This window comes from Mustela putorius, unplaced genomic scaffold (genome assembly GCF_011764305.1).
Source record: "Mustela putorius furo isolate JIRA1106 unplaced genomic scaffold, ASM1176430v1.1 tig00000127_pilon_pilon_pilon, whole genome shotgun sequence".
Lineage (NCBI taxonomy): Eukaryota > Metazoa > Chordata > Mammalia > Carnivora > Mustelidae > Mustela > Mustela putorius.
The window spans coordinates 13793166-13820520 of NW_025421288.1; the positions used below are offsets into that span (position 1 = coordinate 13793166).

The 27355-nt window shown below is 62.7% G+C and overlaps 1 protein-coding gene across 4 annotated transcripts in view; it reads left to right on the forward strand.

The window, feature by feature from the left end:
* ANO1 (anoctamin 1) overlaps positions 1 to 27355 on the forward strand; it is a 151764-nt gene that overhangs the window by 74890 nt on the left and 49519 nt on the right. For 2 of the 4 annotated variants that reach the window (XM_045066273.1, XM_045066281.1), the window contains exons 3-9: positions 6866 to 7198; positions 18707 to 18805; positions 19569 to 19720; positions 20999 to 21053; positions 23935 to 23986; positions 26312 to 26377; positions 26854 to 26909. In XM_045066273.1, coding sequence (XP_044922208.1) covers positions 6866 to 7198; positions 18707 to 18805; positions 19569 to 19720; positions 20999 to 21053; positions 23935 to 23986; positions 26312 to 26377; positions 26854 to 26909 — 813 coding nt within the window. The remainder of the gene's footprint in view (positions 1 to 6865; positions 7199 to 18706; positions 18806 to 19568; positions 19721 to 20998; positions 21054 to 23934; positions 23987 to 26311; positions 26378 to 26853; positions 26910 to 27355) is intronic. The other 2 variants (XM_045066278.1, XM_045066284.1) reach the window with 1 other exon arrangement.

Here is a 27355-nt window from a genome sequence, read left to right on the forward strand (position 1 = left end):
CTCCCATGGGAAGACCCAGAGGCGGGAATGCAGGGACACCAGTTAGAAGGCACAAGAGACAGTCACACCCAAGGAGACGGAGAGGAGTGGACATTCCAGTAGCTGGCATTCAACGCGATGATGGGTTAGACCCAAAATAAGCACGGGAGCCCTGATCGGTGGTCTCTGGACCTGTAGTTCAGGGCTGTTGTTTACGTGGACCCAGAAACTGCCTTCCCCAAACCCTGGCGAGGGCCACAAGGTCTGCCAAGACTTGGCCTTCCATTCGAGGTCTCCACGGTCTGGAAACTCACAGACAAGACCTGAGACGGCTGACTTTGATTTTGCACATAGCTCTTACTAGGAGCAGGTTTGGAGGGCTGTGAGTCGGGGGGCAGGAGGGACAGGTGGCCGGGCAGTGTCCCACCAGGCAGCCAGGAAGCAGCGGCCCTAGGAGCAGGGGGCCCTGGGAGAGCCTCCAAGGGCATCCCCAGCACGGTTCAAGCCAATAATTGTTGCACAGTCATTATCCTGAGTCACCAGGGGAAGGCGGCTCTGTGCAGGCAGAGGCCAGAGGGCGTGAGCTGCACTGCAAGGAGTTCCCAGACAGGCGTCCATACGTGCCGCTGCTGTGTGGATGGAGTCGAAGCGGGCCATCCCGAGTCCTGGCCCAGGCAAACTACACCCAGCCAGCGCCAGGGGCCTCTCCTCTCCCTGTCACTCCCAAGTTCAAGGATAAAAATCACCTCATTGTTTCTGCACAGCAGGATGCAAGAAATGACTTCAAAGGCCAGGGGCCAGGTTGAACACAGTTTATTTCACTGAGTTTTCTTTGTGTTTATCTTTGAAAATTTCTACTTTTTTCCTGATGGCTGTCAGTGTCCCTGATCCACACACTCCAGCAAGCTCAGACACCCCTGAGGAGAGGACTGGGTGCTGGCTTCGGCCTGCCTGCAAAGGAAGAGCCCCTCTCTGCTGATCGGCAAGTAGGGGTGACCTGTATATAGGATGTGGGGTGTGCCCGAGGATCCTACATGGACTTGTAGTGCCCATGATTCGATTTTAAAATTTGGGGAATGAGAGTGAAGTTCCCAAATGTTTTCAAAGAGTCCCCAAACCGAAAGAAACGTCGAAGGTTCCTGATTTCATTTTCCCCATTTTAGGAACAAGGGAATGTAACAGATTCTCTGAGCATGACCGTGTAGACTTGTCCCGGCTCTGGCTATTTCACACACACGTGCGACTTTGGCTCCTGGAGCTCCAGCTCCGAGCAAGAAGCCAGATAAACAAGGGCCGGTCCCAGTCCAGCATCCACGGTGTGGACACGGGGTTCCTTCCACGCCCCTCTTCTGCCCGCCGGTCCCAGTCCAGCATCCACGGTGTGGACACGGGGTTCCTTCCACGCCCCTCTTCTGCCCGCCGGTCCCAGTCCAGCATCCACGGTGTGGACACGGGGTTCCTTCCACGCCCCTCTTCTGCCCGCCGGTCCCAGTCCAGCATCCACGGTGTGGACACGGGGTTCCTTCCACGCCCCTCTTCTGCCCGCCGGTCCCAGTCCAGCATCCACGGTGTGGACACGGGGTTCCTTCCACGCCCCTCTTCTGCCCGCCGGTCCCAGTCCAGCATCCACGGTGTGGACACGGGGTTCCTTCCACGCCCCTCTTCTGCCCGCCGGTCCCAGTCCAGCATCCACGGTGTGGACACGGGGTTCCTTCCACGCCCCTCTTCTGCCCGCCGGTCCCAGTCCAGCATCCACGGTGTGGATCCCAGTCCAGCATCCACGGTGTGGACACGGGGTTCCTTCCACGCCCCTCTTCTGCCCGCCGGTCCCAGTCCAGCATCCACGGTGTGGACACGGGGTTCCTTCCACGCCCCTCTTCTGCCCTCTTCTCAGAGTTGGGGAAGGGAGTCTGGAGAGGCAAGTGTGGACCCAACGTAGACGGCCCTCTCGCTGCCTGTGGTGTTGGGGGCAGTCCCGCTGCGGAGTGGACCTCTGTCCCCCGATGCCCTCCAGTGTGACCCCAGGAAGCCAATTCTCTTCTACCATATTTACCGTCTTTCTCAAGGATGCTCCTTCCGGGAGTACATCCCACCAACACTCCGGGCGTGATCCTCAAAACACTTTCAGATCTCCCGTGACTCCCGTCCACGCGAGTCAAGGAGACGTTTTTGTCCCCACCTACCAGATGGAACAAGGGAGGCTCAGAGCTGGGGGACGCTGTGTTTAAGGTGCCAGCCGGGCTGCGTCTCAGCCCTGGTGTCCCTGATCGAGTGACCCCCGCAGCAGCCGTGCAGAGCCCAAGCCCCTGTCATGCATGCATATGTGCACGCCTTCATTCATTCCAAAGCCACGTCAGAAAGGTGAGCGGGAGGCCCTTGCCTTCAGGAAAGGTGCTGCTTAAGGGTTATGGAGAGGACATTTTGAAGCTTTTTTCAAGCTTTTGAACTGGAAAGTTCTACATAGAGTCTAACTTGCATCTTTCCTGCTGCAAGTTAAATCTTGAGCTCTTTTCCCATCCTGCACAAGAACAACACCCACTCCACTGCTCCATGGAAAGGCCCCAGAGAGATACAGGGCCACCGGGGAGACTGCCTCTCCAGCTGCCCCGAAACCTAGCCCAGACTCCCTCTCCAGACCCTGGGCTTCGCCTCGCCCGTGTACAGTATTATAGAAACAGACCCCACTCTTTCTGCTTAAAGGCTGCTAGCCCCTTATGCTTACCGAGAGAGGATCGCCCCCGTTTTATAAAACTAAGACCCAGACAGAGAAGCACCTGGTCCGAAATCACAGAGTGCTCTCACACTAGGCCAACAGAGCTTTGCACTTCCTCCTGCTGGCCCCAGCCACGCCTCCAGCTCCCTTGGTGAATTAACAGACTGGATCCGGTGCTGCCACCCTCTTTCACTTGTGGTCCACTCTGACCAGGAGATTGTCCTCCCCTAGTTCTTTGTGCTTGTCTCAATTCCGAGCTAGAGCAGACGTCTCCTGGGGGTTCATCACAAGCCAGGCCCTGTTGAAAACTCCACATACAGGGCATGTTTTATCCTCCAGTAACCCTGGAGGGAAGTCGTGTTGAGCGGGGAGATCGGTTATCCCCCCGGACCCTGACGTTACAAGGAGGGCTCCAGAAGAACCAAGAGATTGTGCTGGGCACCTGGGAGGGCCCAGAGGGTCTTGGAAGGCAGGTGGAGGGACAGTCATTGCAGACGAGGCCTCTGGGCCACCTCCAGGCTTCCGGGTGGTGGGAGAGGTTTAGGGGATATGTCTGCTCTCCCCCAGGCTCTCAGGCCCCCAAGGTTCCCGATCGGGCCCCAGCAGACCAGTGGTTATTGTTCAGTTTTGAGCCTGGTAACCGTTTTCCTATCTCACGATGGTGGAGGAGTTTTGACTGTCCCCCAGAGTAAACTGCCCTGCTCTCTGACCTGCTGGGCTCACTCTGAATTTCCTTCCCTCTGCTGGGGGGTTTTTGCCCATTTTGTTCAGTATCAGCCAATATTCCCGCCAACCAGGGGCACATACGGGGCCCCCACCAGGCACCAAGTCCTCCGTGTGCTTGTGTGTGTGGCAGGTTCTAGATGGAGGTGAGTTAGGGACCTGGCCTGCCTGGGGACCCCCACACCCTGCTTCGAGGCCCCTGTGAGCAAGAGCTTGAGAACAGATGTTTGCAGGGTGTCCCTGGCCCAAGACACCTGCACGGCCGGAGGGCTCGGGGACCTCCAGAGCACGGAGGCTGGGGATCTGCCGCCCGCCTGGGAGGGTAGGTAGGGTTACAAAGCGCAGGGAAGGGAGGCAGGGCACACAGGTAGGGAGTGGACCGTGTGCAAAGGCGGGGAGCAGGGGACAAGGATGTCCTGAGTCCAGGCAGCCCCTGGGCTGTGGGGGAAGGAAGCCGGGGAAGGTGGCTCAGGCAGGACCTATACATGGCGCCTGGCTCGGCTCACAAGGTCACAGTTCCCCATTTGGAAACCGGGATGAGCCCCTCACAGAGGCCCTGGGAGTCGGAGTGCCCAGGAGGCAGGTGTGTCCTTGCTCCGCTCCCACCAGGAGACCCTGCGTCCGCCCCGTCTGACGGCCCCCTGAGGGCTTGCCCTGCCTGGCTGTGGCTTCTTTCCCTGCGCCTCACGCAGCCCCGGGCCCGGCTTCCCTGCCCACTCCCCCCGGAGGAGGGAAACCTTCTCCAGCCTCCTTCTCTGACCCTCCTGTGGTCTTGAGGAGAACCAGCCCTTGTTGGTGCTGGGATTGGTTGCGGGGGTGGAAGGGGCGGAGGGGCAGCGTGGCCCCCAGGGGCTGGGCCTGCTAGTTAGAGGGAGAACCCACCCCACACGGGCGTCCTGTGCCTCCGACAGTCGTCCTGGCCACCAGAGGGACACGTATATTGCCCTCCTGTCTTACAGAGGAGGACGGCGAGGCCCAGAGCAGGTGCAGAATCTCTCCCAGGCCTCGTAGCTGGGACCAAGTGGGACCCAGAGCTGGGACCAAGTCTGGGATAAGCCCAGACTTATCTGAGGCGCCCCACTGCCCCACACGTCTCCTCCACCCTGACTGACCCTGCCTCCTGCCTCTGGGAACAGCTGGGCCAGGACCTCCCCCCGCTGTGTCCTTGGGCACAAAGCTTGGAGACTTGGAGATGGCTCCTGGGGTCAGCCAGAGGTGATCTGGCCCTGAGAGCTTGGACTGAGCGCTTTGCAGGCGTGAGCCCTGCTCCCTCCGGGTCAAGCAGACCCAAACCATCTCACCCCCGCACCAGGTCAGGGCTCAGGGAGAGGACATGCCCCCTGCAAGACTATTACTCACGTCCCTGTTACTGGGGGGGTGGGGCGTTGGGCAGTGCCCTGGGTGTGCAGACAGGACTCCGGGCTGGGCTCAGCCTCCCACCTGTGCTGTGAGCCACCTTGCCGACCCTCCGTGTCCTCGCTGGAGAACCGAGGAGAACCCCTCTTTCCCGCCTTTCCTGCAACAGGATCCTGCAAGAGACGCTGGGGTCTTCCGTGGACGCTGTCCTGGGCTGGGCTGGGCCTTCCATCCCCTTTCCCCGACCCCGCCTGCCCTTCTACACCCGGAGGCTCTGCACAGACCCTGTAAGAGCCGGCTAGTGGGGTGTCTCCACTGTGGGGTCCCATGAAGGCGGCGGAGCAGCGCTGGATCCCGTGGCACCGTGGGGGGGCGTGGACGGCGTACATCCAGCCCCTGCCGGCCCTTGGGGCCTGTCAGGCTTTGAGCGTCCTGGGACCGACCAGGGACCCTGAGATTCAGGAGCGTGACTCCCCCTCCCCTGCCAGGGGTGAAGGAACCCAGGCCCCACAAAAGGCCCCGCCCAGAAGCCCGTGTCCCTCCTTCCCGGGGCAGCTGCCGTGTTCCAGGCGCGCTCACCCCCCCAACCCCCACTTTGCCTCTTTCCCTCTCCTCTCTCCCCTGCCCCCGAGCTGGGCATCCGGAAAGACACCTGCGCACATGGGGTCCGCCGCCCTCCGGGCGTCCTGGCCCTGGAGTGGGGAACTCCTGCTGCTTCGCCCAACCGTCGCCACAGCCCTTAGGAGCCCCCACAGTGGGGGCAGCCATCCCAAGGCTCCAGGCAACGTTGTGGGGAGACCCTCCAGGCACAGCTCTGTCCTCCAGCCGTGGGGCTCGGGGCCTGCCTTGAGCCACAGGCCAGCCTCACGCTCCGTGCGGGAGGGCCTCGCTCTCGGGCGGCCGCGTGGGTCTCGGGCTGTTAGCGGGAGTGGGGTGGAAGCCAGGAGATCAGGGGCCGGACCGGTGAGGCTCGGCTCTGCGGACCGCCCCTGGTGCGGGGCTGCCCGTTAGAGTACGTCCCGCATGACATTACTTGTTTCTCTTACTGCCGCAGACCAGCTCGCTGATTAACCTCCGCCCTCGGTCACCAGCAAAATCCCACAGGAGTTCCAGCCACGGGGTTTAGCGTTAGCAACAGCGGCGTGTGATGGCAGCCGCGCAGGGGTCCCGAATTTTAATGCGCAGGCCCACGTTTCTATCTCACTGCCCCCGCCAGAAGCCCCCAGGCAGATAAGGAGACGGGCCCCGCCCCACCTCTTCTGCGCCCACCCCCAGGGCACCCTCTGGTGCGGGAGCTGGTGAAGCCACGTGCAGGGCGGGGAGTTAACACCCCGGTGTGGGTGGTTAAACTTACTCAGCGTCCTCACCCTCCGGCACCAGCACCTGGGAGCCCAGTTGTCCAAGGCAGTGACCCTTTGTCAGCCCCTCCCTCTGTGCCTGTCCCCGCCGCCCCCAATCCGGCCCCTGAGACCACCTCTTAGGTAAACCGCTGAACGCAGACGCTCAACTCGGGGGCTGCTTTTGGGGGAACCCAACCTAACAGGCAGCTAGCTAGTGGCCGAGCTGGAACCAGGTCAGGTGAGGGCTGTCGTGGGCCCTTGGGCATTTTGACAGGACCTTGCCGTGCACGCTGGTTCTCAAAGGCTGAGAGTTGCTGGTGCAGATTTGGGCTCGGCCCGCACTGCCGCAGACCCTGCGGGAGAGAATAAGGAGCACTTCTGGTAGGGGGCACGGGGGTGGGGGTAGGTGTGGGGTGGGGGGAGTGGCCTTGCAGCCTTTCCCACGGTCTCTGCAAGCAGCCTGGCCCCTCCCAGGAAGCCGGCTCCGGCTCCACAGAACCGGGGTTCCGTCCGAGCTCGGAGGGTCCGGCTTGGCCTGCGTGTGATCATGTGCACGTCCCCTTCTCAGACGTCACCCCCACGAAGACAGGGCCACTGTGTGCGTGGCTGCCCCGCCCCCGGCGGTGCTCGCGTGGGACGGGCGTGCAGCGCAGCTTTGCTGAAGGCGGGCGGGCGGAGGAGGCCGTCCAGCTTGGTCCCTGCTCCCTTCCGCGAGCCCGGCCCTGACGGCCAGCAACCTCTCTTTCCCCTGCAGCTACTGAACTCGCTTTCTGTGGACCCCGACGCCGAGTGCAAACACGGCCTCTACTTCCGGGACGGCCGGCGTAAGGTGGACTACATCCTGGTGTACCATCCCAAGAGGCCCTCGGGCAGCAGGACCCTGGCCAGGAGGGTGCAGCACAGCGATGCCGCCCCGGCCGCCCGCGGCGCCCGCCGGGACCAGCCCCTGCCCGGCAAGGGGAGCGTGGGGGCGGCCGGGGGCCCCGAGCCCCCGATGGACTACCACGAGGACGACAAGCGATTCCGCAGGGAGGAGTATGAGGGGAACCTCCTGGAGGCCGGCCTGGAGTTGGAGCGAGACGAGGACGTAACTATCCCTGCGCCTTGCGGGCTCGGGGGCTGGGCGCGCCGCCCGTTTCCAAAAGGTGGTGTGGGGAGGGGCCCTTCTGGCTTTCGCCGGGGCTCCCAGAACAGCTGATGTGAAGGCTGCGGCTGTTGAGATTGGGGGAGCAATACACGTGTTAAGTTTTGGGGTTTGGGGAGCCCCCAAGTAGCGCCCCCAACCCTGGTGACATCTGCTCTGGGGGAGGGTAAGGTCTTCTTGGCGATGACCTCCAGAGTCACGGCACATCCTGCTCTGGTCAGTCCCTCTCCTGGGAAGACGCGCCCCTCCAGAGGGGCCAAGGACCGAGCTCTCCTCGGAGCCCTCCTGGTGCCGACCTTGGCCCTTCTTGGGGCCTCAGTTTCTCAATCTGTCCAGTGGGTCTGGCTCGATCCCTGGGGGGGGGGCTCTGGTGCTCGGAAATCCCCGACCCTCACTGTTTCCCGGAGCAGCTGTCCCTGGCAAAGCCTGAGAATCTTTCAAAGGAAAGTTTTCGGGGGAGAGTAAAGGGCTGACTCACCGGCACCCGGGGCGGCGCAGGCGGCAGGCGGAGGCCTGGACAGCCCATGGGACGGGTGCTTCTCTCAGCCTCTGAGCACGCTCGCTGTGTGCGCCCCTGCCTGCACCTTAACCTCTCTGGGCACGGGGCGGGGGGCGGGGCCTCCCCCCGCGAGCATTGCAGGGCTCTCCCGCTGCCGGCCACAGGGTCCCTGTGTGGACTAACCGAGAATCCGGGTGTCTCTAAACTGCGAGGAGAGGGTTAGTGGGCTGCCTGGGGGAGCCGTGAGCCAGCCGGGGTGTTTAAAGGAAAAATTGGCCTGTTCGCCGTTTCATCCTTGAGAACCACTGTGCCCTTAAGTAATGAACGCTGTGGGTCCGGTGGTAAGGATGCCCCGGGGTGTTGGGCCAGCCAGCCGGTCCGCAGAGGAGCAGGTGTGAGCTTTCTTCTGCAGAGGAGCAGGTGTGAGCTTTCTTCTGTGCCGCGTCGTTAGTGCCGGCCCTGAGTACCCCGGAGCTGCTCTGTGGGGCTCCTCTCTCCGCGCACCTGGCGGCCAGGGGGCCTCGTGTTGTGTTGCACGCGGAGTGTTTCTCTGCGTGGCTGTCTCCTGCCGGGGTTCGGCTGTCTGGCGGGTGTGCACTTCTGCCGCAGGAGAGGTCCCCGTCGGAGTGGCCAGGGTGTACGAGCGTCGAGTCCCGCTGCGGCTGCGGGGTCTCTTCCCGGCGGGGCAGCCGCCTCCACTGCAGATGCGCTGGGTGTTTGGGGTTGTCCGGGACCTGAGCCCAAGCCCCTCGGGAGAGGGGAGTAGTCGGGTCGCTGACTTAGGGCATGGTTCTGGTTCCCTGTCCCTGCCAGCCCTCTGCTTCTCGTGTAAACGCTGTGGCCACGCTGCAGACCTCGCCCTGATGTGGCCATTCACAGCTGGAGGGACAGACGCGCTCCGCTGGAGTCGGGAGAGCCCACGGCGCCCGCGTGCAGAGCCGGGAGCTGGGGCTGCGGTCTGCACCTGCCTGGTCTGTTCCGTGAGCGACGCACTCTCCGCTCCCTCCCTTCCCCATGACGGCGTCAGAGCCTTGTACTCGGAAGGCTCCCGGGAGTCTGGGAGGGAACCCTGGCCCCCACAGATCCCAGAGCCTCTGCCTGTCCTTCCCGAGGCTCGCTGGCTGCTCGGCCTGAGCTTCCCGTTCCACAGCACGGACACAGCAGTAGTATTACGCCAGTGGGTGATCGTGAGGCCAGGGCAAGGGCCAGGATCCGAGTCTCCTGGGCTGTGGTTAATACAAACTGTGTATCATGGCTCCTGCGGAGGGTGAGAGCAGGAGCCTTTCCAAGTCCAGTCGTCTGGGACATCCCACGAATCTTTCTTGAAACTTGATCTTCTCAATCGTGACTTTGAAATAAAAAGCCAACATAGAGACAGTGGTCACTGTCACCAAAGAAGACCCCGTTTTCCCCATAAGTGACCCACGAATTTCACTGATGGTTTGGCTCTGTAGCGACAGGAGGCTTTCCCACGGCTGACTGGGGCCGTTTCAAAAATGAAAGATGTACACGGCACCCCTGCAGTGTCCAGGGTGGCTGAAACCAGGGCTGGGCCGTGCCCCCCGGAGGCTCTCGCGTCAGGAACGGGGCTTTACGAGGCCCCGGTGCTTCCTGATCTTTCATGGGACACGAACAGGCCCAAGGCTGTTGGAAAAACCCTCCGTCTGCGGCAGCCCGGTGCTCTCCCCCACCCTCTGCGAGGCAGGCAGGACCAGAACCCGGGTCAGAGGCGTCCTCCGAGGTCTGTGCGTGGACCGCTGCCCGTGCGATTAACAGCTCGTGGCCGTCGCCTTTATTTCGGGGAGAGACGCCCTGGCTAGTGAGTCATTCCCGGGGTGGGTGCTCCGGTTACAAGGAGCGAAGGGCTTGCAGTTCGGGAAATAGGAGAGCCCCCAGGAGAGCCCCCAGGAGACTCCAGTTGCGCAGTCTTACCTGGTTTGCAGCGGGATCGGGGCTTAAGGTGCACGTTTGTGGGGAGAAAAACCCATGCCTTCCACCAGATACGCCCACGCTGGGTGAGGCAAAGAACCGGCCTTTAAAGGGGCTGCTTTTCCCCGGTGCCATTGCTGTTGGAAAGTCCGGAGCAGCCCTTCCCAGAAGCGTCCCCAGGGGTGGGATGACCAAAACTGCTTCCAGATAGTGCCCGCTGCCCCTGGGAGCCAGGCTCGCTCCTGGCGGAGAAGTCCTGCTTCGAGGCTGGATGCGGAGGCGGAACAAGGAGGGAGAGGGAGCCTTGGGGGGGGGGTTGGCAAATAAACCGTGAGACCTCCTGGGCCGGGGGGGGCCCTCTTGAACTCTGCTGGCCCAGCCTTCTGTGACCATGACCGGGCAGCTGCCCGCAGGCCACCGGGGCACAGAGATGACCCGCCTTCCCTCCTTGAGAGGCCAGTGGGTGCACGAGGCTGCGTGGCTCCTGGACACAGCCGGCTGCCGGCCCCACGCAGACGGGGCATCCGTGTGCTGGTCTCTGTCCTGGGTCCAGAGGTTTGCTGTGGTGAGGACGCCCCGTGATATGACCTGTGGAAGACCTTCCAGTCTGAGAGCACAGGGGGACACAGAACGGGTAGTGCCCCGGGGCAGCCATAACTAGAGACCACCAGCCGGGGGCGTAAAGCTATCCAGATGGGGTGTCGCACAGGTCTGGAGACCGGAAGTCCCAATTCCAGATCTCCGCGGGGCTGGGCTCACTCTGAAGGTTTCCAGGCTGGATCCTTCCTGCTTCTCTCAGCGGCTGGGGGGCTCCAGGCGCCTGTCCACGCTCTGCCTCTGTCCCTGTGCGGCCGCCTTCTGTATGTCTTCTGCATCTCCCTTCTTCCTGCAAAGACACCAGACGTTGGACTTAGGGCCTGCCCTCCTCTCATGTGACCTTGTCTTAATTTGGTTACACCTGCAAAGTTCTGTGTCCAAATAAGGTCTCGTTCTGAGGTTCTGGGGTGAGGACACGGATGTCTCTTGTGGGGGACCCCCTTCACCCCACCATAGCAGCTGAGAGTCCCCCAGAGTGGCTGGTGCCCTCAGGAGTGGGGTGAATCACGCAGGGACCCCTGGAGGCGCCTGTAGGGGTCCAGGTGGTGACTCGTGGTTGGGGCACATCAGCACAGGTGGTCTGGAGGGTGGGGCCCAGCCTCGGGCAGGCTGCCCTGCTGCGGGGCCCAGATGTGTCCCGTAAACCACAGGGGTCCTGTCCAAGTGCAGGCTCCGACTCAGCAGGCCTGGGCTGGGCCTGAGCTTGTTCCTAACTGGCTGGCAGGGTATGTGGTGGCTCCTGAGCCCAGACCATCCTTGGAGGGGTGAGGAAGGTGCAGGTCTCTTCCCCCATGAGCCAGCAGAGGCACCTGCAGAGATGGGCCCACCAGTGTCCACGCAAGCCTTGATCTGCCGTTCGGTACCCCAGAGGTAGCCCCACATGGAGACTAGGCCAAGGGCCCACAGAGCCAGGGAGACCCACTCTCACTCATAACCCCAGTGTACCGGACAGACCGAGGTTGAGCCTATGCCCGTGGGTCCCCCATCCCCCCTCCTTGGTCCCCTCCCCAGGTACTGTGGGCTCAGAGGAACCCAGTTTGAAAACTGCTTCCCAGACTCCCCAAAGAGAGACCTTGGGGTGTCAAGACAGGCTTTGGTGCCTCCATCCAGGGGGTGGCCCTGAATGTCCGTCTCACGCACGAGGGTCCAAGGGAGGTCCCGTGTCAGAGACCCCGGGACAGCGTGACCGGCAGCGGCAGGAAGGGAGAGGAGCGTCTCTGCTTCTGTCCCTCCTTCTGTCCCACAGCCGTGGGGTCAGCGGCCCGGCTTCCCGTCAGAAGAAGGAGAGCTCGCTTGCTTGCAACTGAAACCCATCAGCATTCTTCAAGTCTGGCCTCAAAGCCCGCTGGACATTATTTATGTCCGTGGGTCACTGCCGAGAAGGCCACACACCAGAATCCCGGCTGTGCCCCGAGGTTGAACTTGACCCCGGCTCTGGCAGAACGGTCGAGGTTCCGGACGCGGGAACCCTGCGGTCTTCCTTGCTTTCATGCTGCCGCTCGGGGCTCGGCCCTGCACGCAGGCTCCCGGCATTCCTGCCCCGCGGCTGGCGTGGGCCTCGGGCAGCGAGAGTTTCCCATCCTCCTTAGTGTGGAGGCTGTTTTTCCAACGCCGAGGAGGAGCTGTTGTTTCCAGACCGAGCTTTGGGGCGCAGAACGGGGCCGTGAGGCCAGCCTCCGAGCCCCCTGTGTGCTTCAGACCCTCTGGGCCACTTCCTGGTGGGACGGCCTGGACGCAAGTGGCTCCCCTTCTCTGGACCTCAGCTTCCCCAGCTGTGAAATGGACGTGATGGTACTTCTGTCCTCCGGAAGTGCTAGGAGAATCCGGGCGGACGTGAATACAATCTCCCCTGTAGCTCTCCGGCATAGGCTGCTGTCCCCAGCTTCCCGCCCGCCGGACGGGAATCAGAAGGCAAATCTGGGCAGGGCAGGGTCCCCCGGGGCGTGGAGACCCTTCATCACCACGTAGAAGCCAGGTGACCGTGGCCGGTGGTGGGAGGGGTTGCCGTGGGCACGGAGAGGGCGGGTCCAGGCTTCCTGCCGTCTCCAGCAGGTGTCCCAGGCAGGAGTCGGAGGCGGCTCTGGGGTCTGGCCAACCGTGACGACACGCGCGGCCCTGAGCATTGCAGGGGCTGGGGGCAGACCCTCCTCAGCGCCCCGGGGCCTGGTGGGTGGAGGTCCTCGACTTGAGAAGCCTGAGGTCCAATCCTGGCGTCTCCACGTGTGAAAACAAACCATGGCAGATGGCCCCCAGAGAATTCATGGGTTTGGGAGCAAACCCCTGCCCCTGGCTGCGTGGGCTCCCCCTGTCCCCACCGTGAGAAGGCGATGGCAGCCCAGGAACAAGACCCCCTGCACAAGTGGCAGGAACGGGCCTGGGCTCTGAGCGACGGAGCGCACAGACCAGGGCAGCGGGGCCCTGCAGGGGTGATCCTGTCTCATGCCCTTCGCCCTGAAGCACGTGGCACAAGCCAGCCCCAGACCCTGCCCCTGGGCTGAACCCCTCCCCCGTGGGCCTTCCACAGTGGGGTATCAGGGACCCTAGTCTAGTCCTGAAGGTATGAGTTCTCCATTCATAATTTCACCATTTCACATTCCTTTCCTTGGCCTTAAAGGTTTTACATATCGTGCATGTTCTGTGGAGGCTTTTGCGTACCTTGCCCGGCTTCCCTTGGGCTTGCCTTGCCTTTGCGGACGCACACTTTTAAAGGGAATTCTGGACAGTCTTTTCAAAACTGCGTCTTTAAAGCACCCCGAGACCATCACACGGCTTGCCTTGGGTGCCGGGGTTTGGGGGTAAAAGCTTCGGCCCCAGGCTGCAGCTCTGACGTCCTCTTGGGTCCGCAGGCCTGTGGTGTGCCCAAGTAGGCTCTTTCCGGCTCATCGAGAACTCTGCCAGCTGGCTGTTAACCCTTTGGTGGCTTGACAGAGTGAAGCCCAGAGGTCACAGAGGTCGACAGATGCTCCAGCCGCAGCTGGGGCCAGATTTGTTCCCTCCCGGGGGCCCCCGGGGCAAGCGTCCGCGGCCCCTTCCCTCTGAGGGGCAGAGGACCTTCAAACACCGTTCGCTGGGTTTTTAATGTTCCTTACGATGCTTTTTTATTTCTGAAAGTTCTGTTTGGTCTTTTTCCAAAGTGGCTGTGTCATTTTCTTAGTGGCTTCCTGTCCTTGGCAGAACCTTTCTGTCCTGCCTTTTCTTTCTTAAGAACGGTCTGTGATCCCAGTAATCCACTCAGAGTCCCCCGGTGGAGGGGGCCCCTTGTGCAGGCTCCCCTCCCAGTGGGCGTGCCCTGCCCTGGGGTCCCTGAGCTCCGGGCGGAAGCCCTTGTCTGGAGAGGCTTGGGGCTTCGTCGGTCACACGTCCAAGGGCATTAGAGCCAGAACCACCTTGAAGCAAGGTCACGGGCTGTGGTTCCCAGACATGCTGGGGCTGAGGAGTTTGGAGGCCAGGACCCTACACGCAGGGGATAGAAGTCCCCCCCCTCCACTTGTCCAGATTTGCTCAGCACTAGCAACCCCGGGGGGGGCCTTTCTGGGGGGATCCAGCTCCCCAGGGGCAGGCCCTGGAACGACCCGACCTTGGTCGCTGTTCTGAAGGCAACTGCGCCCGGCCTTTCCCTCTGGAGCCGCTCTGCCGCCCCGATCCTGATTTTCTTCCACTCTCTGTCCCGCACGCTATACTGTTTCCCGCGGAGGGCGGGTGAGTCCTCCACGGGCTTGTCGCAGAAGCAGGACCGTGAGTGACTGTTTTCGGGTGACTTCCCTGTCGTGTCTTCCTTCAGCACGCTGGGCTAGGGCCGGACCCGTGCTGAGGTGGGGGGTGCAGATGCCCCTGCCCGGTCCTCACACAGCTCCTCGGCCGCCCGCAAGGGCAGCGTCGGCTGGTCCCACGCGCCCTAGAGCCTCAACCCCGACGCATCACCCCGATGACGCACGAGGCCCCGTCGCGCCCGCGCACAATGGGACGGTCCCTGAGTGACCGAAGCCGCTCTTCCCGGGTTGCGTGGGTGGAGTCCGCAGAAGCCGGGACGTGACGTGGGCCACCTCTCCACGCCGACACAGGCCGGGTGCCGGGAACACGGGCCCCCCCTCCCCCAGGGCAGCCCCGACATCCCGAGGCCAGGGTCCGGAAGGGGCTGTGGGCCCTCCTGCTCACGACTCCCACCAGGGGTGGCAGGGTCCCTGTCGGAAGCTGAAGACATCGAGGCCTGGCGGCCGTCAGGGGTCGGGGCTCAAGCCCCTCCTGGGCTTCCCCTTCCAGAAGGAGCTCAGGCAGGGTCTCTGCGTCCCTGCTGGCCTGTGGCACCGTGCCCGTGGCCCGGGCACACACACCGGACCTGGCTGCGGAGACTCCCCTGGCGGCAGTGGCAACCGGGGGTCCCCTAGTTCCTTCTGTCCACCCTATGAGGTGCCCAGGGCAGGAAGCGGCCTTTGGGTCCGCAGGGCAGGAAGAGGAGACGGTGCTGCCGGGAGCTCTCCGGGGAGCCGAGGGCAAGCAGAACCGGCCCACGGAGGGTCCTCTCTGATGCAAGCCTCCCAGCGATCCCCAGCCCACGCCTCAGCCACCCCGGGGGGGGGGCGTGGCCAGATGGTGGACACACGTGGTCCAGCCCGCCAGCTTGGAACGTCCAGGCCCGCAGGTGGCCGTGGGGATGTGGGGGGAGCCCCAGGGGTGCTCACCCACCACCGACCCCGTGGGGGGCGGTCATGGTGGCTTCATTTGTGCCTTTCTTCTTGCTTCTGAGAGGAAAATGCCAGAAACAGTCCTGGTCAGGTCACCGTGTCTGTGAGCTGGGCTCAGAATGGAGGCTTGAACACACTCCGTCTGCGCCGGGAGAGCTCCCGGCCTGGTGGGCATGTCCGTTGGGCACCCGGGGGCCCCGCCCCTGCGTCAGGCTGACCTGGCGCTCCCGGGCCGCACCCCGGCAGGTCTGGGGTCTCCCGGGTAATTCCACATCCTTGGTCTGGCTGGGGCAAGGGGGACCCGGCCATCTCGTGCTTTCTTCCCCCTGGGACCGGGTGGCGGTCAGGCCGGGCACCACGTTTGAGAACATCCCGTATGTGCTTTTCCCGAACTGGTCCCACGACCCCTTTCCCAAATCCCGCCGGATGTTTCCTGGAGAGACCTCGTTGCTCACGTCCACAGAGGAGCGCGTTTTCCCAAGCAGGCCGGCCGCAGGCACCAGCTCCGTGACCAGCGGCAAGAGAACTCTCCATGGGACTGGGAAGAATATATTTTGGGTCTGTGTGTGGGTGAGCAGTGCCCAGAAATAGACCCGGGTCTGGAAGGGGAAAGACAGGCTCCGCCGTGCGCAGGCTCCCGACAGTCATTTCTCCCTGCTCCGGGCGCCCCATGAGATCGGCCCCACGTGCAGGAGCCACCTGGGCCGGGGGCGCTGCTGCCTCTCAGGTCCTGTTGTCCTCTGGGTCTTCCCTGAGCTGGGGAGGCGGCCTCGAGCTTGTTGGACAAGGGTGAACGCGCACGTAAGCCAGTGTGGCCTCGGCTGCCCAGTGGCCACGGAGAGATGGTCCAGAGCAGAAGCAGTAACCACTCCCTGTCCGGACCCTTCCTGCCAGCTGGGGGGCCGGGCCGGAATGCTAAGAACCCCGGGCCGCCTCCGACTGTGAAGCAAGCCTTACACTGCAGATTCGCAGATGAGGACATGGGCTCAGAGAAGTCACGCCGCTTGCCAGAGGCACACAGGGATGGAGGCAGACGCCAACTCAGGCCCCCAATCTCAAGGGCTTATTTAGTGCCTGCCAGACTGGCCCCTCCAAGGACAGCAGGAGGATCTGGGCTGCCCCCTCCCACGGGCCCCGGGCTGGGTCCTCCAGCTCTCGCTGGCATGGATCTGTTCACAAGCCTGTGCACTGTGTGCCCCGCCCTGGGCCATGCCAGGACTCCAGGCTCTTCCCAGGCTGCCCCGCACCAGCCCACCTCTGAGCGCTCTTGCCCCTCGGGTCTCCGCACTCAGTGCCCTGGTCCTGGCTCATTCCTCGGAGGCAGCTCCAGGCCCCAGCTCCCGGGCCTGTGCTTCCTAAAAGCGCCTCTCACCGTGTAGACAGGCTCCCTGCACAAAGGCCCGTGGGGCTCTCGGCGGCATATTCAGGGTGAGCACAGTCGGCGGGAAGCCCTGTCTACCTGGCACCTGCAGACGTGAACTTGTTTGGAAGAAGCGTTCTTGCAGGTGTAAGTCAAGGATCTCTGGGCTGAGGGGGGTTCTCGGTGCACTGACAGTGTCCTTAGCAGAGAAAGCAGAGAGAGACTGGAAACAGACCCATGGGAGAGGCCACGTGGTAGCAGAGGTGGCCGGAGGGGTGTGGCCACAGACCAGGACACTCGGAGCCCCCAGCAGCAGGAAGAGCCTCCAGAGGGAACATGACCCCAAGGACACCTCGGTTTAGGACTTCTGGCTCCAGAGCCATGAATGAATGAGTCTGCATTGTCTTACGCCCGGTGGTCGCTTGTTAGAGCTGAACTAGGACACGGAACCAGGACAGTCGTCCGATGAGCTGGCAGAGTGTGTCTCAGCGTCCTCGCTCCAGAACGAGGACAGCGGTAGGGCCCATCCCATAGGCTTGTGGTGAGGACCGCCCGAGCAAACACGCAGCAGGACACGGAGAGGGACCCATGCGTCACGAGCACCCATGGGTCTTGCCCCCCTCACCACCGCGGTTCCCGTGTGTGGCTTTCGTCCAGGTGAGGGGCACGCGTACCGTGTGGACAGCACACGCATGTGCTGCTGCGGGCAGTGAGGCTGGGGAGCGGAGCCCCTGAGCAGGACTGGGCCCAGGACAGGACGGCTCCCCTGGGCCCCAGCGGTGGTCCCCTTCCCCAGGTGGGGTGCCGTGGGGGTCCGTCTGTCCCTCTGTCTGCGGGCCTGACCCAGGGTGTGCTGCGCGCTGCCCAGCTGCCCGCCGTCTCCTGGGCGGCTGTGAGGTTCGGTGTCCCGGGCTGATGGGTGAACGTGGTCGGCTCCGTTGCTTTCCCCACCCCCAAAACCTGCAGTGAACCCACGGGCCATCCCCATTCCCGGACCAGTGACGTGACTTGCGGTCTGGAAGCCAGAGGCAGCCCTGAGTCGGCCGACCCCAGTGCCCGGGGCCGGGCCCGCACTGGTGACAGCCGCCCTCCCGCAGCTTGAGTCCCTTCCCCCGAGACTCCCGGCCAGTCCCTCACACCTCAGGATGGTCGAAGGGAGAGCTGGGGGGGGGGCCTCCGTCTGGGGCAGCCTGGGCTCTAAGCCGTGGGGTCCCCTCGAGGAGTCTGCTGGACCGCGGGCCCCTCTGCCGTGGATGGCTCTGGCTCAGGAACAAGCCCTGTTTCTTCGCTTTTTGCTGTGTTGGCACTAACGCCACGGGGCACCCAGTTATCTTGGGGTGCTTAGAAAGTCTGCTGATGCTGCGTGCCTCGTATCCCCTCCCTGCTGCTGTGGGCGCCTCCAGACAGTCTCCCTTAAACACGAAATTCGGGGAATGGGGGACAGAGAAGAATGGAGAGTCACGGGGGGCTCGTGCCTGTGGCCCACGAGCAGGGCCGGCGTTGCTCTGGAGCGCGGTCCCCACTCCCGCCAGTACAACGTGCTGCGGGCCCCGCGCTGCCCTAACCTTGTGCGGGAAAAATCACGCACGGTCACGGCTCCCGCGGAAGCATGGGAGCACGGCACCACGCAGTGACCGGATGGGCCCGTGCGTTGTGGAAACGTTACCCAGATGAGGTCGCAAACACAGCTACCGGGCCTCAGAGCCGACTCCTGTTCTTTTGTTGGGGGGGGGCACGTGTGAGGCGACACAGCAGCGCCCGGGCGGGTTTCATGGGGCGGGAGGCCCGGGTCCATCCGCGTCGCGGCACATGGCCGCGTTTCGTCCTTTCGTGCGGCTGGGGGGTACCCCATGCTGCACACACAGCTTTCTCCATTCTCCTGTCTATCCAGACCTGCAGGCCCGGGGAGAGTGGGGGCGACTCTTCCAAGCTCCCAGCAGTTCCAGGTCTGGGGGCTTCCCGGCTTGAACAGGCCCACCCTCGAGCCCCTGCCCCGGGCTGCCCAGGGACCCCAGGGGATGGCTGGGTGCCTGACCCCACAGAGGGAAGGTGTCCAGAGGGGGTCACCTTCTCTTCCTCAGCCCTGCCTGGGGTCAAGGGGCACCGAGTGCACCCACTGGGGACAAGTGCCCGAGCTGTCGGTTGTGAAGAGCTCTCAGCCTCTTTTGTGGCCGTGCTCCTTTGAGCTTCCAGGGAGTTTTGGACCCTGGGACCCCCTCCGGGCCCTGCTGGCCCCTCACCACGCACAAGGGGGAGATTCTGGGAGCAGATCGGGGCTTTGCCTGGGGGTGTGACTGAGGGGCCGCTGACCTGTCACCCCGACTCCTGCCGATGGTTTCCAACCCGGAGCTGTGCACGCTCATGGAGGCTTTCTCTCCCGCCAGACCAAGATTCACGGGGTCGGATTCGTAAAGATCCACGCGCCCTGGAACGTGCTGTGCAGGGAGGCCGAGTTCCTGAAGCTGAAGATGCCCACAAAGAAGGTGGGTGCTGGGGCGCGGCCCCCCAGGTCCACAGGTGCCCGCGAGAACCTTGGTGGCGGGAAACCGAGCAACCTTCGGTGCCACCCAGGGGGCAGGCAGTGGGCGCCCACGTCCTGATTTCTGAGCCTGGAGCGGGGGGTGTTCGGAGACCCCAGACCACACGCACTGAGAGCGGACGCGGGAGGGACGTCGGTGGCACCGTTACAGACACAGACGCGCTGAGCCTTCCCGCTCGGTGTTTCCTCCCCGTGGTGTCGTGGCCGACCCACCAGCCCCCTCTAATCACGCTGCCCAGCCTGCGGGGACTTTCTTTTTCATCTGTGAACACTTCGGGCTGAGGCGCGTCCGACAGCAGGCTCCGGAGCTCAGCGAGGTGGCCGTGTTCTCCTTCCTGTGCAGAAAGGAAAGCGGGGGGTGGGGGCACAGCTGTTCTCGGGGGTCCGTCAGCCCCTGGCCCCCAAATCCACTGAGACCCTGTGGGCTACCTCTTTTGAGCAAAGCAGAGACCAGAGGCAGGTTTTCTGGGACGTGTTGTGATTGTACTTTGCGGGGACAGTCTTCAGAGTCAGAGCTTGGAGGGTTTATCTGGAAACCGGGCGCAGTGGGGGCTACTCTGCCTCTCTGAGTTCTGTTCCCAGGACGTGCCATCTCGGTGGAGTGGGGGGGGGGGGGGGGTGGACAGTCCTGTGACCGTCTGAGAATAGATTCCAAGGGTCACGGCCCAGCAGATGACGCGGACGCCCCCTCCCAATCCGGTCTGCAGCTCTACCACATTAACGAGCCCCGGGGCCTCCTGAAGAAGATCAGCTCCGTGCTCCAGAAAATCACGGACCCCATCCAGCCCAAGGTGGCCGAGCACAGACCCCAGACCACAAAGAGACTCTCCTACCCCTTCTCTCGGGAGAAGCAGCACCTGTAAGTGGCAATCTCCCCCTCCCCCATCCCGCGCATCCTGCCCCTTCCTGGAGGGCCCTGCTGTGTGGACGCCGCCACCGCCACCGCGTGGTACATGACAAGGGAGATGCAGGTTGTAGGACAGTCCCCTGAGGCCAGAGAAGCTCTCCGTCCTCCCAGAGCAGTGGGGTTTCAGCCCCTGAAGCACTTTCTCTGAACAGTTTATAGGTCTTGAGCACAGAAGAGATCCAAGGATGTTTTCCAAGATCGCTGTTAACTAAGGAGTGGAGGGGTGACGAGTCCTGTCCTCCTGTCGGGGGACATTCAGGAAAACACACGGGCTCAAGGGAGGGCGTGTATGCGGCTTGTCTCAAAGCCCCAAAGCAGGGACCTGGGCATCTTTCCGCCCCCCTGCGGCCCCATCCCTCTGGGGTCCGTGTTCCTGTGAGAGGGTCTGGCTAACCAGGCCTCCCGAAGGGGCCGAGCTCTGGGAGACAGGGACAAAGACAGCCACAGCTGGAGGCTGGAGGCTCAGGGGACGTGCTGCCAGCAGGGTTGCCTGGCAGGGCTGCACCGGTTCTGGAACCTTCCATCCTGCCCTCTCCTGAGGGGCAGCGGGGCATCGCCCTCTGAGCTGGAGTTGTGGGCAGTGGTGGGAACAGAGAGAACTTGGGTTCTAGACCCACAGGGACATGGATGACAAGCGGGGGAGGGGGGCTCTCCAGGATGCCACTGGTCTCACGGGACGTGGAGAGCTGTTTCTCAGCTCAGAGCTGGGGCTTCGGCTCTAGCAAAGGGGCCAAGCGCTGGCCTCCGCAGTTATTTCTTCTACCTCCTGATCGTCCTTGGGATCCGCCCCCCCCCCCCCGCTGTACCCTGAGTGCCTGGGGCAGTGGGCGACCTCTCCCAGAGGCTCCCCTCTGCACTCAGGCAACCTGACAAAATATGTGGGGGCCGAGACCTCAGGACTGACCCTGTTTGTGGAGTTCTGGGAGGTCGTCTTCGGGATCGGCAGCATCTCGTGGTGGGGCCGCACGGTCCCCACCGTAGGCAGCGTTGACACAGAGACTGAGGGCATCGTCAGATCCTTGGGAGGAGGTGTGGGTATCCAGGCCTCCCAGAGGGGCCTGGGGGAGTGAAACGGACTGTTCCAGAGGCCCAGGGTCGGGGCACACCTGGCACACCTGCCCAGGGTCATGGTCACGGCTCACGGGGACCGTGTGCTTTCCCAGGGCCTTGGAAACCCGGAGAGCCGACTCCGGTGAACTGTGTGTCTCTTTCTTCTCACTATTTCAACAGATTTGACCTGTCTGACAAGGATTCCTTTTTCGACAGCAAAACCCGGAGCACAATAGTAAGTAGAGCCTGTGGGACTCCCTGGCTCCCCAGCACGGCGGCCCCTGGGAGAAGCGGGTGATCATTTCATTTCAGCAAAGCTCCTCCAGGTGGAAGCCGGCTCTAATTGCCTGTGACAGCGATAATTAGAATAATAAAGCAGAGGGGGGAGGCTGGGGAGTGGGGGGAGCAGGGGAAGCCCCGCCCTTCCTTCCCCAGGTGGAGCCACAGGAAAGGGCAGGGGGACTCCAGACCCCCCGGCACCTGTCCCCGGCCTCCCTGCGTGGGACCCTTAGCAGAGCTGGTGGGGCCCCGGCTGCAGATTCTCCGCACAGGGGCGGACCTGGCAGGCGGGGTGGAGGCAGATGGAGGCAGATTTCCGGGGCTGGGCCAGAGGAGAGAATGAAGTTTGAAATCGGACCAGGCCGCCCTGCCCTCTTCAGGGTATTGGTTTAATGTTTATCCATCGGCCGCCAACTTGTCCACCAGCCAAGCTGGGCCATGCACAGCTCAGGACCATGCTTTTCTGCTGTTGCTGCCGCCGCCCCCACCAAAAGCCCAGCCTGGGGGGCAGAGGTGCAGGGCAGCCACTTGACCTTGAGCAGATAACTGCCCCTCACGGCCACATCCCCAGGCCAGCAGGTGGCCAGAGGAGGCTCGGGTTGCTTTGGTGAGTGGGGCTCGGGCCGCTGCCAGGAAGACAGATCCGGGTCCCGTCTGCTGCCCTCTGTCCCCTCCCAACCTCGTGACCTGCGGAGGCACCGAGCCTGCATCAGAACGAGAACGGTTCTGGCTTCCCGCTCAGAGCGCCACGGTGCCCCTCCGTGCGGGGCGGCCTGGGCCACGGTGCAGTGGTTTACGTGACGCGTGTTACTAATCAATCTTAGCAATTAAAGCTCATCGTAGTAAATAAGAAGGAACTTGTTGATGGGAGGACATCAGCCAGCTGGAGCGTCTCGGGGCTGACAGGTGTCCCGGTGGGGAGGGAAAGAGCTCCCCTGGAGACCGACCCCTTGGGAGAAGCAGCCACTTCGACTTTTTTTTGCATCTTTAGGCAATAGAGGATTGGAGGAATGACCGGCTGCAGAAACCGGGTCATGTGTGTGTTTCAACATGAATGTTGAAGTCACATGACCTGCGGCTGTGCAAATTTGTGAATTCACTCTTGGTTTGGGGGGGGGGGTGCGGAATAGGTGGATGGAAAGCTCCAGACCCCGTTTCAGGGGGAGTCTGCTATAAAACAGAGCTCCGTCCGTGATCCCAAAGAGCAGAAAGTGGTTCTGTCAGTGACTGGTCATTGAAGGGTCTGGTTTACTCTGGGGGGGCTCGGGGGCTTTCCCGGAGACCTCGAAGGCTGGTTTATAAACCGGCCGAGGCTCCAGAGAAACTGACAGTTCGAAACTTTGTCCTTGGGTAGTCAGGCCCCGTGGCCTTGGAGACCCGACAGTATCGGGCGCTGGGGCGAGGTCATTCTAGGCAAAGGTATGGAGACCGACGGCCCTCCCTGCCTCCTTCCCCGTGCTCCTGGCATCGGGGTCACCCGGCATGCAAGTGGGTAGGCATCAGGATCAGCAGGAAGGGTTGATCGTGCTGGTCTTAGGACACAGACCTTCAGCCTGCAGATGCCAGGGAGCCATAGGCGGTTGCAGAGCGAGGTTGAGGATGTGTCAGATCTGTTCGAGCAAGATGAAGGCAGGCCAGTGGCCAGCTGTGGGAGGGCAGGTGGAGGCAGGTGCAGGCTTAGAGGTGGTCATGAATGAGGCCATGACCCGATGAATGGGAGGCGGTAATTCCAGGAGAGTCAGTGAGGTCAGGATGGGGCCCCCAGTTAGATGCGGGGGTACCGGGGATATGGCCTGAGTGGGTCACTAATGCAGTCAGTGGCAGTGTTGGTGGGAGGAAGCAGGAGGCAGTGGGCGCCTTTACGGCAGGTGCGAGGGAGTGCTCGGGGACAAGAGCAGGGGGAAGGCAGAGCAGGGGGTGGCCATGGCCCTGCAGCCTCGTACATCTTGGGGACCAAGTGCTTCTAGCAGAAGGACATCGTGGGGGAGGCCCTGGTTCTCGGCAGAGGGTTTGGAGAGGGAGCAGAGAGAGCACTGGGAGGCCAGACTGCGGGGCCAGAGCCGAGATGGACGGAGATGCAGGAGGGCGGGACAGGGCGGGGGGCCGCTGGCAGCCGGTCGGGGAGCTGAGGGCTTGGAGGGAAGAGTGCCGCTCTCACTGTCACGTCTGAGCCAGAGGGCCCGTCACTGTCACCCCGTTTTGCAGATAGGGAAACTAAGGCACGGGATGGTGAGGTAGTTTGCCCCAGACCACACATCTGCGCGTGGTGACGCCAGGGCCAGAGGCAGGCAGACTCCCGAGCCGGGGCTTCCGAGGCCACCAAGTGAGATGTCTTGTGAGTCCAGGGGGCGTGGGGCTGGGGCGGCATGGGACCTTGCAGGGGGCTTCTGCCGCCTCCCGATGCAGGGCGGGATGGGTTCCAGAACCTGCCCCCACCTCGGGTTTCTAGAGCATTGAGGCCTACACCCGGGAGGGGTCCTATGAGCCCGGTGCCCGTGGCTTGGAATGCCACCTGCCTTCCCAGCCGGAAAGCAGAGCAGCCCGTCCCACGGGGTGCCAGGGACAGCTCGCAACCCCGAATAGCAGGATGCCGGCGGTGCCTCACAGAGGGAAGGAAGGGAGAGGCAGGCGTCCTCCTGTCCCAGCAGCTCCTCCCTCAGCACAGCACACCCTCGGCGCTGGGGACACGCGTCCGTAGAAAGGCCTGCCGTCTGTCCTCAGAGGAGAGTGGGTGGCTGTCGCAGGTCATGCGCGACCGCGTCCCTTTCTGGCCGTCGTGGGACAGTTTCCGCGTGCCTCGAGTAACCGTCCGCCCCTCCTTCTTGTCTCCCCAACAGGTCTATGAGATCCTGAAGAGAACGACGTGTACCAAGGCCAAGTACAGCATGGGTGAGGACATTGCTGGGGCCTGAGCTCAGCGCCCCTCCCAGCCCTAATCTCGCCTCCCATCATCAACGTGGGAGGCGGGCAGCTGGTTTGGGGGTTTTTAGATGGTTTTGATTTAAGCCCGGGTAGCTGCGTCAGACGGGAGAGCTGCTCCAGGCCCGCGGGGCCATTGTACGGGGTGTCCTTCTCTCCGGCTTGTGGCGCTCGCGGGGGTGTCCGAGCCTCTCCCTGCAGGGGTGGTAAATCTGGCTGCTGGAAGCTGTAGGGGTGACCAAGGCACCATCACCCTCTTGGACCCTTATAGTCCAGGGGCACGTCGCTGGGGTTCTGGCGGGGGCGGGGCAGGGATGGCCCAAAGCAGTGCCCGCACCGGACGTGCTCCCAGCTTGGAGTGGAAGGCTCCCCACTGGGGACCCGCACAGTTCCACACCGGGCCTTGCTGGAAGGCCCGTCCTCGACACACAGCCCAAATCCAGAACCTGGCACAGATCCGTCTGGCCAGGCACCTTCTGGATCACACCCCGAGCCATGGGTGCAGAACTTCCCCGCCCAAAGGGTATCCCATTGACCCCACTCCCGCCCCAGCAGGGGTCCCTCGCCTCCGCCGGCCACTGTGGGCTGAGGTCGCCAAAACCAAACACTTGAGAGCAAAGGAAAGCCTTTGCCAGGGTTCCTCCTTCGTAAGCTCATGCACGCCCGCTGAGAGCTGTGCGTCACGCACGCCCTCCGGGGCCACGGGGCCGTGCCGGTGGGCAGGGGTCTGTGAGTCCAGGAGAGACTCCCTGTGCACTTGGCTTCCTGCAGAGAGGAGAATGCTTGCCGGGACGTAAGCGGAGAGAGCAGCGTGGGGGTGCACTGGGGGCCGGGCCCAGGACACAAGGAGGAGATGACGGACCCTCGGGGTCAGGTGGGCTGCAAGTGTCCTGGCCAGTGTGGCCGATGGCCAGTCACAGGGACTCTTTCAGACCTGCAATCTCTGAGCCTGTGTCCTAGGTCAGTGAGAATGGGGGGGCTCCCATCCAGGGGTCAGGAGGAGCCTGAGGAAAGTGTCCGCTGTAGGCCCAGCCCACCTGAGAAGCAGCGAGAGTGTCCGGAGTGGCCCTGGTCACCTGGGGTGGGAGGAAGTGTGGCTTCTGTCCTAGACCTAAGTCCTGTAGGTCTCTGTAGGGTCCCCTCCAGAGCAAACCCGCATGGTTGCACCAAAGGTTTGCTAAGAGCCCAGCGTCTGGGAACTTCCCAGCTAGAGTTGATCCCTGCTCTGGGTCATCTCCAGGGGCACGCATCTGAAGTGCTCCCCACCGTTCTCTGGTGGACCTGGTAACAGGGCCGATAGATCGGGGTCCTTGTCGGCACCCCCATTCTACCTCGCTGCCTCGTCTGAAAGCCCTAATCACCTCCAGATTCACTCATTCAACTTGCAGAGAGTACTGATGGGTTCTGTCCCCTCAGGGGACTTACATTCTGGGGGAGGAAACAGATAATAATCAGAAAAGCCAGAACATCATCTTGTAGGGGCTGGGAAGGCTGCCGCAGAGATTTAGGAACAATGATTGAAAAAGGCCTTTCTGAGGAGGAGATGCAGATGCTTGAGCAGAGATCTGAAGAAAATGAGGGATCCAGGCCTGTGCAAAGGCCCTGTGGCATTCCTGTGTTCAGTGTTCTAGAACAGTGAGGAGACAGGGAACCTGGATCAGACCCACGTCTGCTTTTATTACAGATGAATTTTTCACACACATGGGCTTTAGCGGGATGCTCCGATCTGCCTCTGGTTTAGATTTCAAAGCATCCCTCAGGCACCCTGATCTTTCCAGATCACTGACAGAGGAGATGGTCTGTTTTTAGGTGGGCCTCAGGGAGACACTTCTCCCCCATTTCCCAGTGGCATCCTAAAGGCTGGGCCGGCTAGGCCACTGAGACAGCTGCCCCGCTCACCACCTGCAAAGCCTCTTTGACCAGGCCGGGGGTTCCGGGACCAGCAAAGGGCTCCTGGAGACTCTGGGGGCAGCACTGACCCGCAAGGGTGTGCGCGAGATCAGGCTTCCCGGAGCCCCCCGCTCCCCCATCTCCGTGCACGGCCGGCTCGGCCTTCCCAGCACAGCACGGCCCCCTGGGGCTGGGCACCGAAGGCTCGCCTCCGGGTTCTGGGAGGCTCAGGTGTGGTGACTTGCCCAACGCATCCAGGGCAGGGTCTGGCCCCCGTCAAGGCCGCGGCCACCGCCTCGCCTCCCCCAGGCGCGTGGACCGCCGTGAGCGAATGCTTTCTCCCCCGAATGCAGCTGTGGTCCCCTGAGACGTTTTCGTGTAACTAATAGCCCGATGTACAAACAGGGCAAGGAGAGGGAAGAAGGAAGGACTCTGCCCTTTTAAATAAAAGGCGAAAATGTAGTAAATATGGTAAGTGCCGCCCCCCTGCGGGGCCCGCAGGCCCCCCCTTTGGCTTTTCCAATCAACCCGAAATCTAATTCCAAATTGTATGTGTGTTTTCCGACACCATCAATTTCCCCCCGTATTTCCCTCGTGATTCAGCTTCTCTAACCCCTGGAAATCCACCTTTCCTCTGCAGGCTTGCCCTCCAGCAGGTGTGGGTAGTTGGAAAATCGCAGGCTTCGGGTGCCTCCCTCCTCCCAGGCGTGACTGTCTCTTGGGGTTTTCTCTGTGTCTTCCTAATCCTGCCGATAGAGCATGTTTTACCGTCTCCTGGTGGAACCCGGGGAGGAAACCAGAGCCGTGGCCTGGCCCTCTGTGCCCCGGGGCAGCGGGCTTCGCGAGAATTCTCGGCAACTGACATGGTCCTGGGACTGCTCTGTTGGCAGAGAGAGCGGCGGGAGACGTATCTGGTCCGTAATTCTCCCTCTGCCTTTGTTTTTAAGGTATCACGAGCCTGCTGGCCAACGGCGTTTACTCGGCTGCCTACCCCCTGCACGATGTAAGTGACCTTGACACAGGGTTCACGCCTGCGTCATTGGACGCCCCAAATCCCCGCGGGCCACACCCCCAGGGAGCTCTAATTATCCTGCGGTCTCGGCTTCCTGCTTTGGCCCTCCTGCAAATGTCAGCGGCTCGCAGGCTCGCAGGCCTTCCCTGCCAGGCTGGGGGACGGAGCCTCTGCACCCCTGGCCTCCCTTCTTGCGGAGCGAGCCCACCAAGGCAGGGACGTTTGTGGCAGGAACCCTGCCCTGGTTCACCCAAGGGTGTGAACCTTGCGGCCGGCCTGTGCACGAAATGCGCCCCCTGCCGGGGTCTCCCCCGCCGCCCCGCCCCCGCTCTGGCAGAGGGACCGGGACTCTGCGTGTATCCACTTCTGCAGAGCAAGTAGCCGGCTTCCCGAGCTGGATCTCCAAATCCCTCTGGTATCCCCCGACAAATATAGCC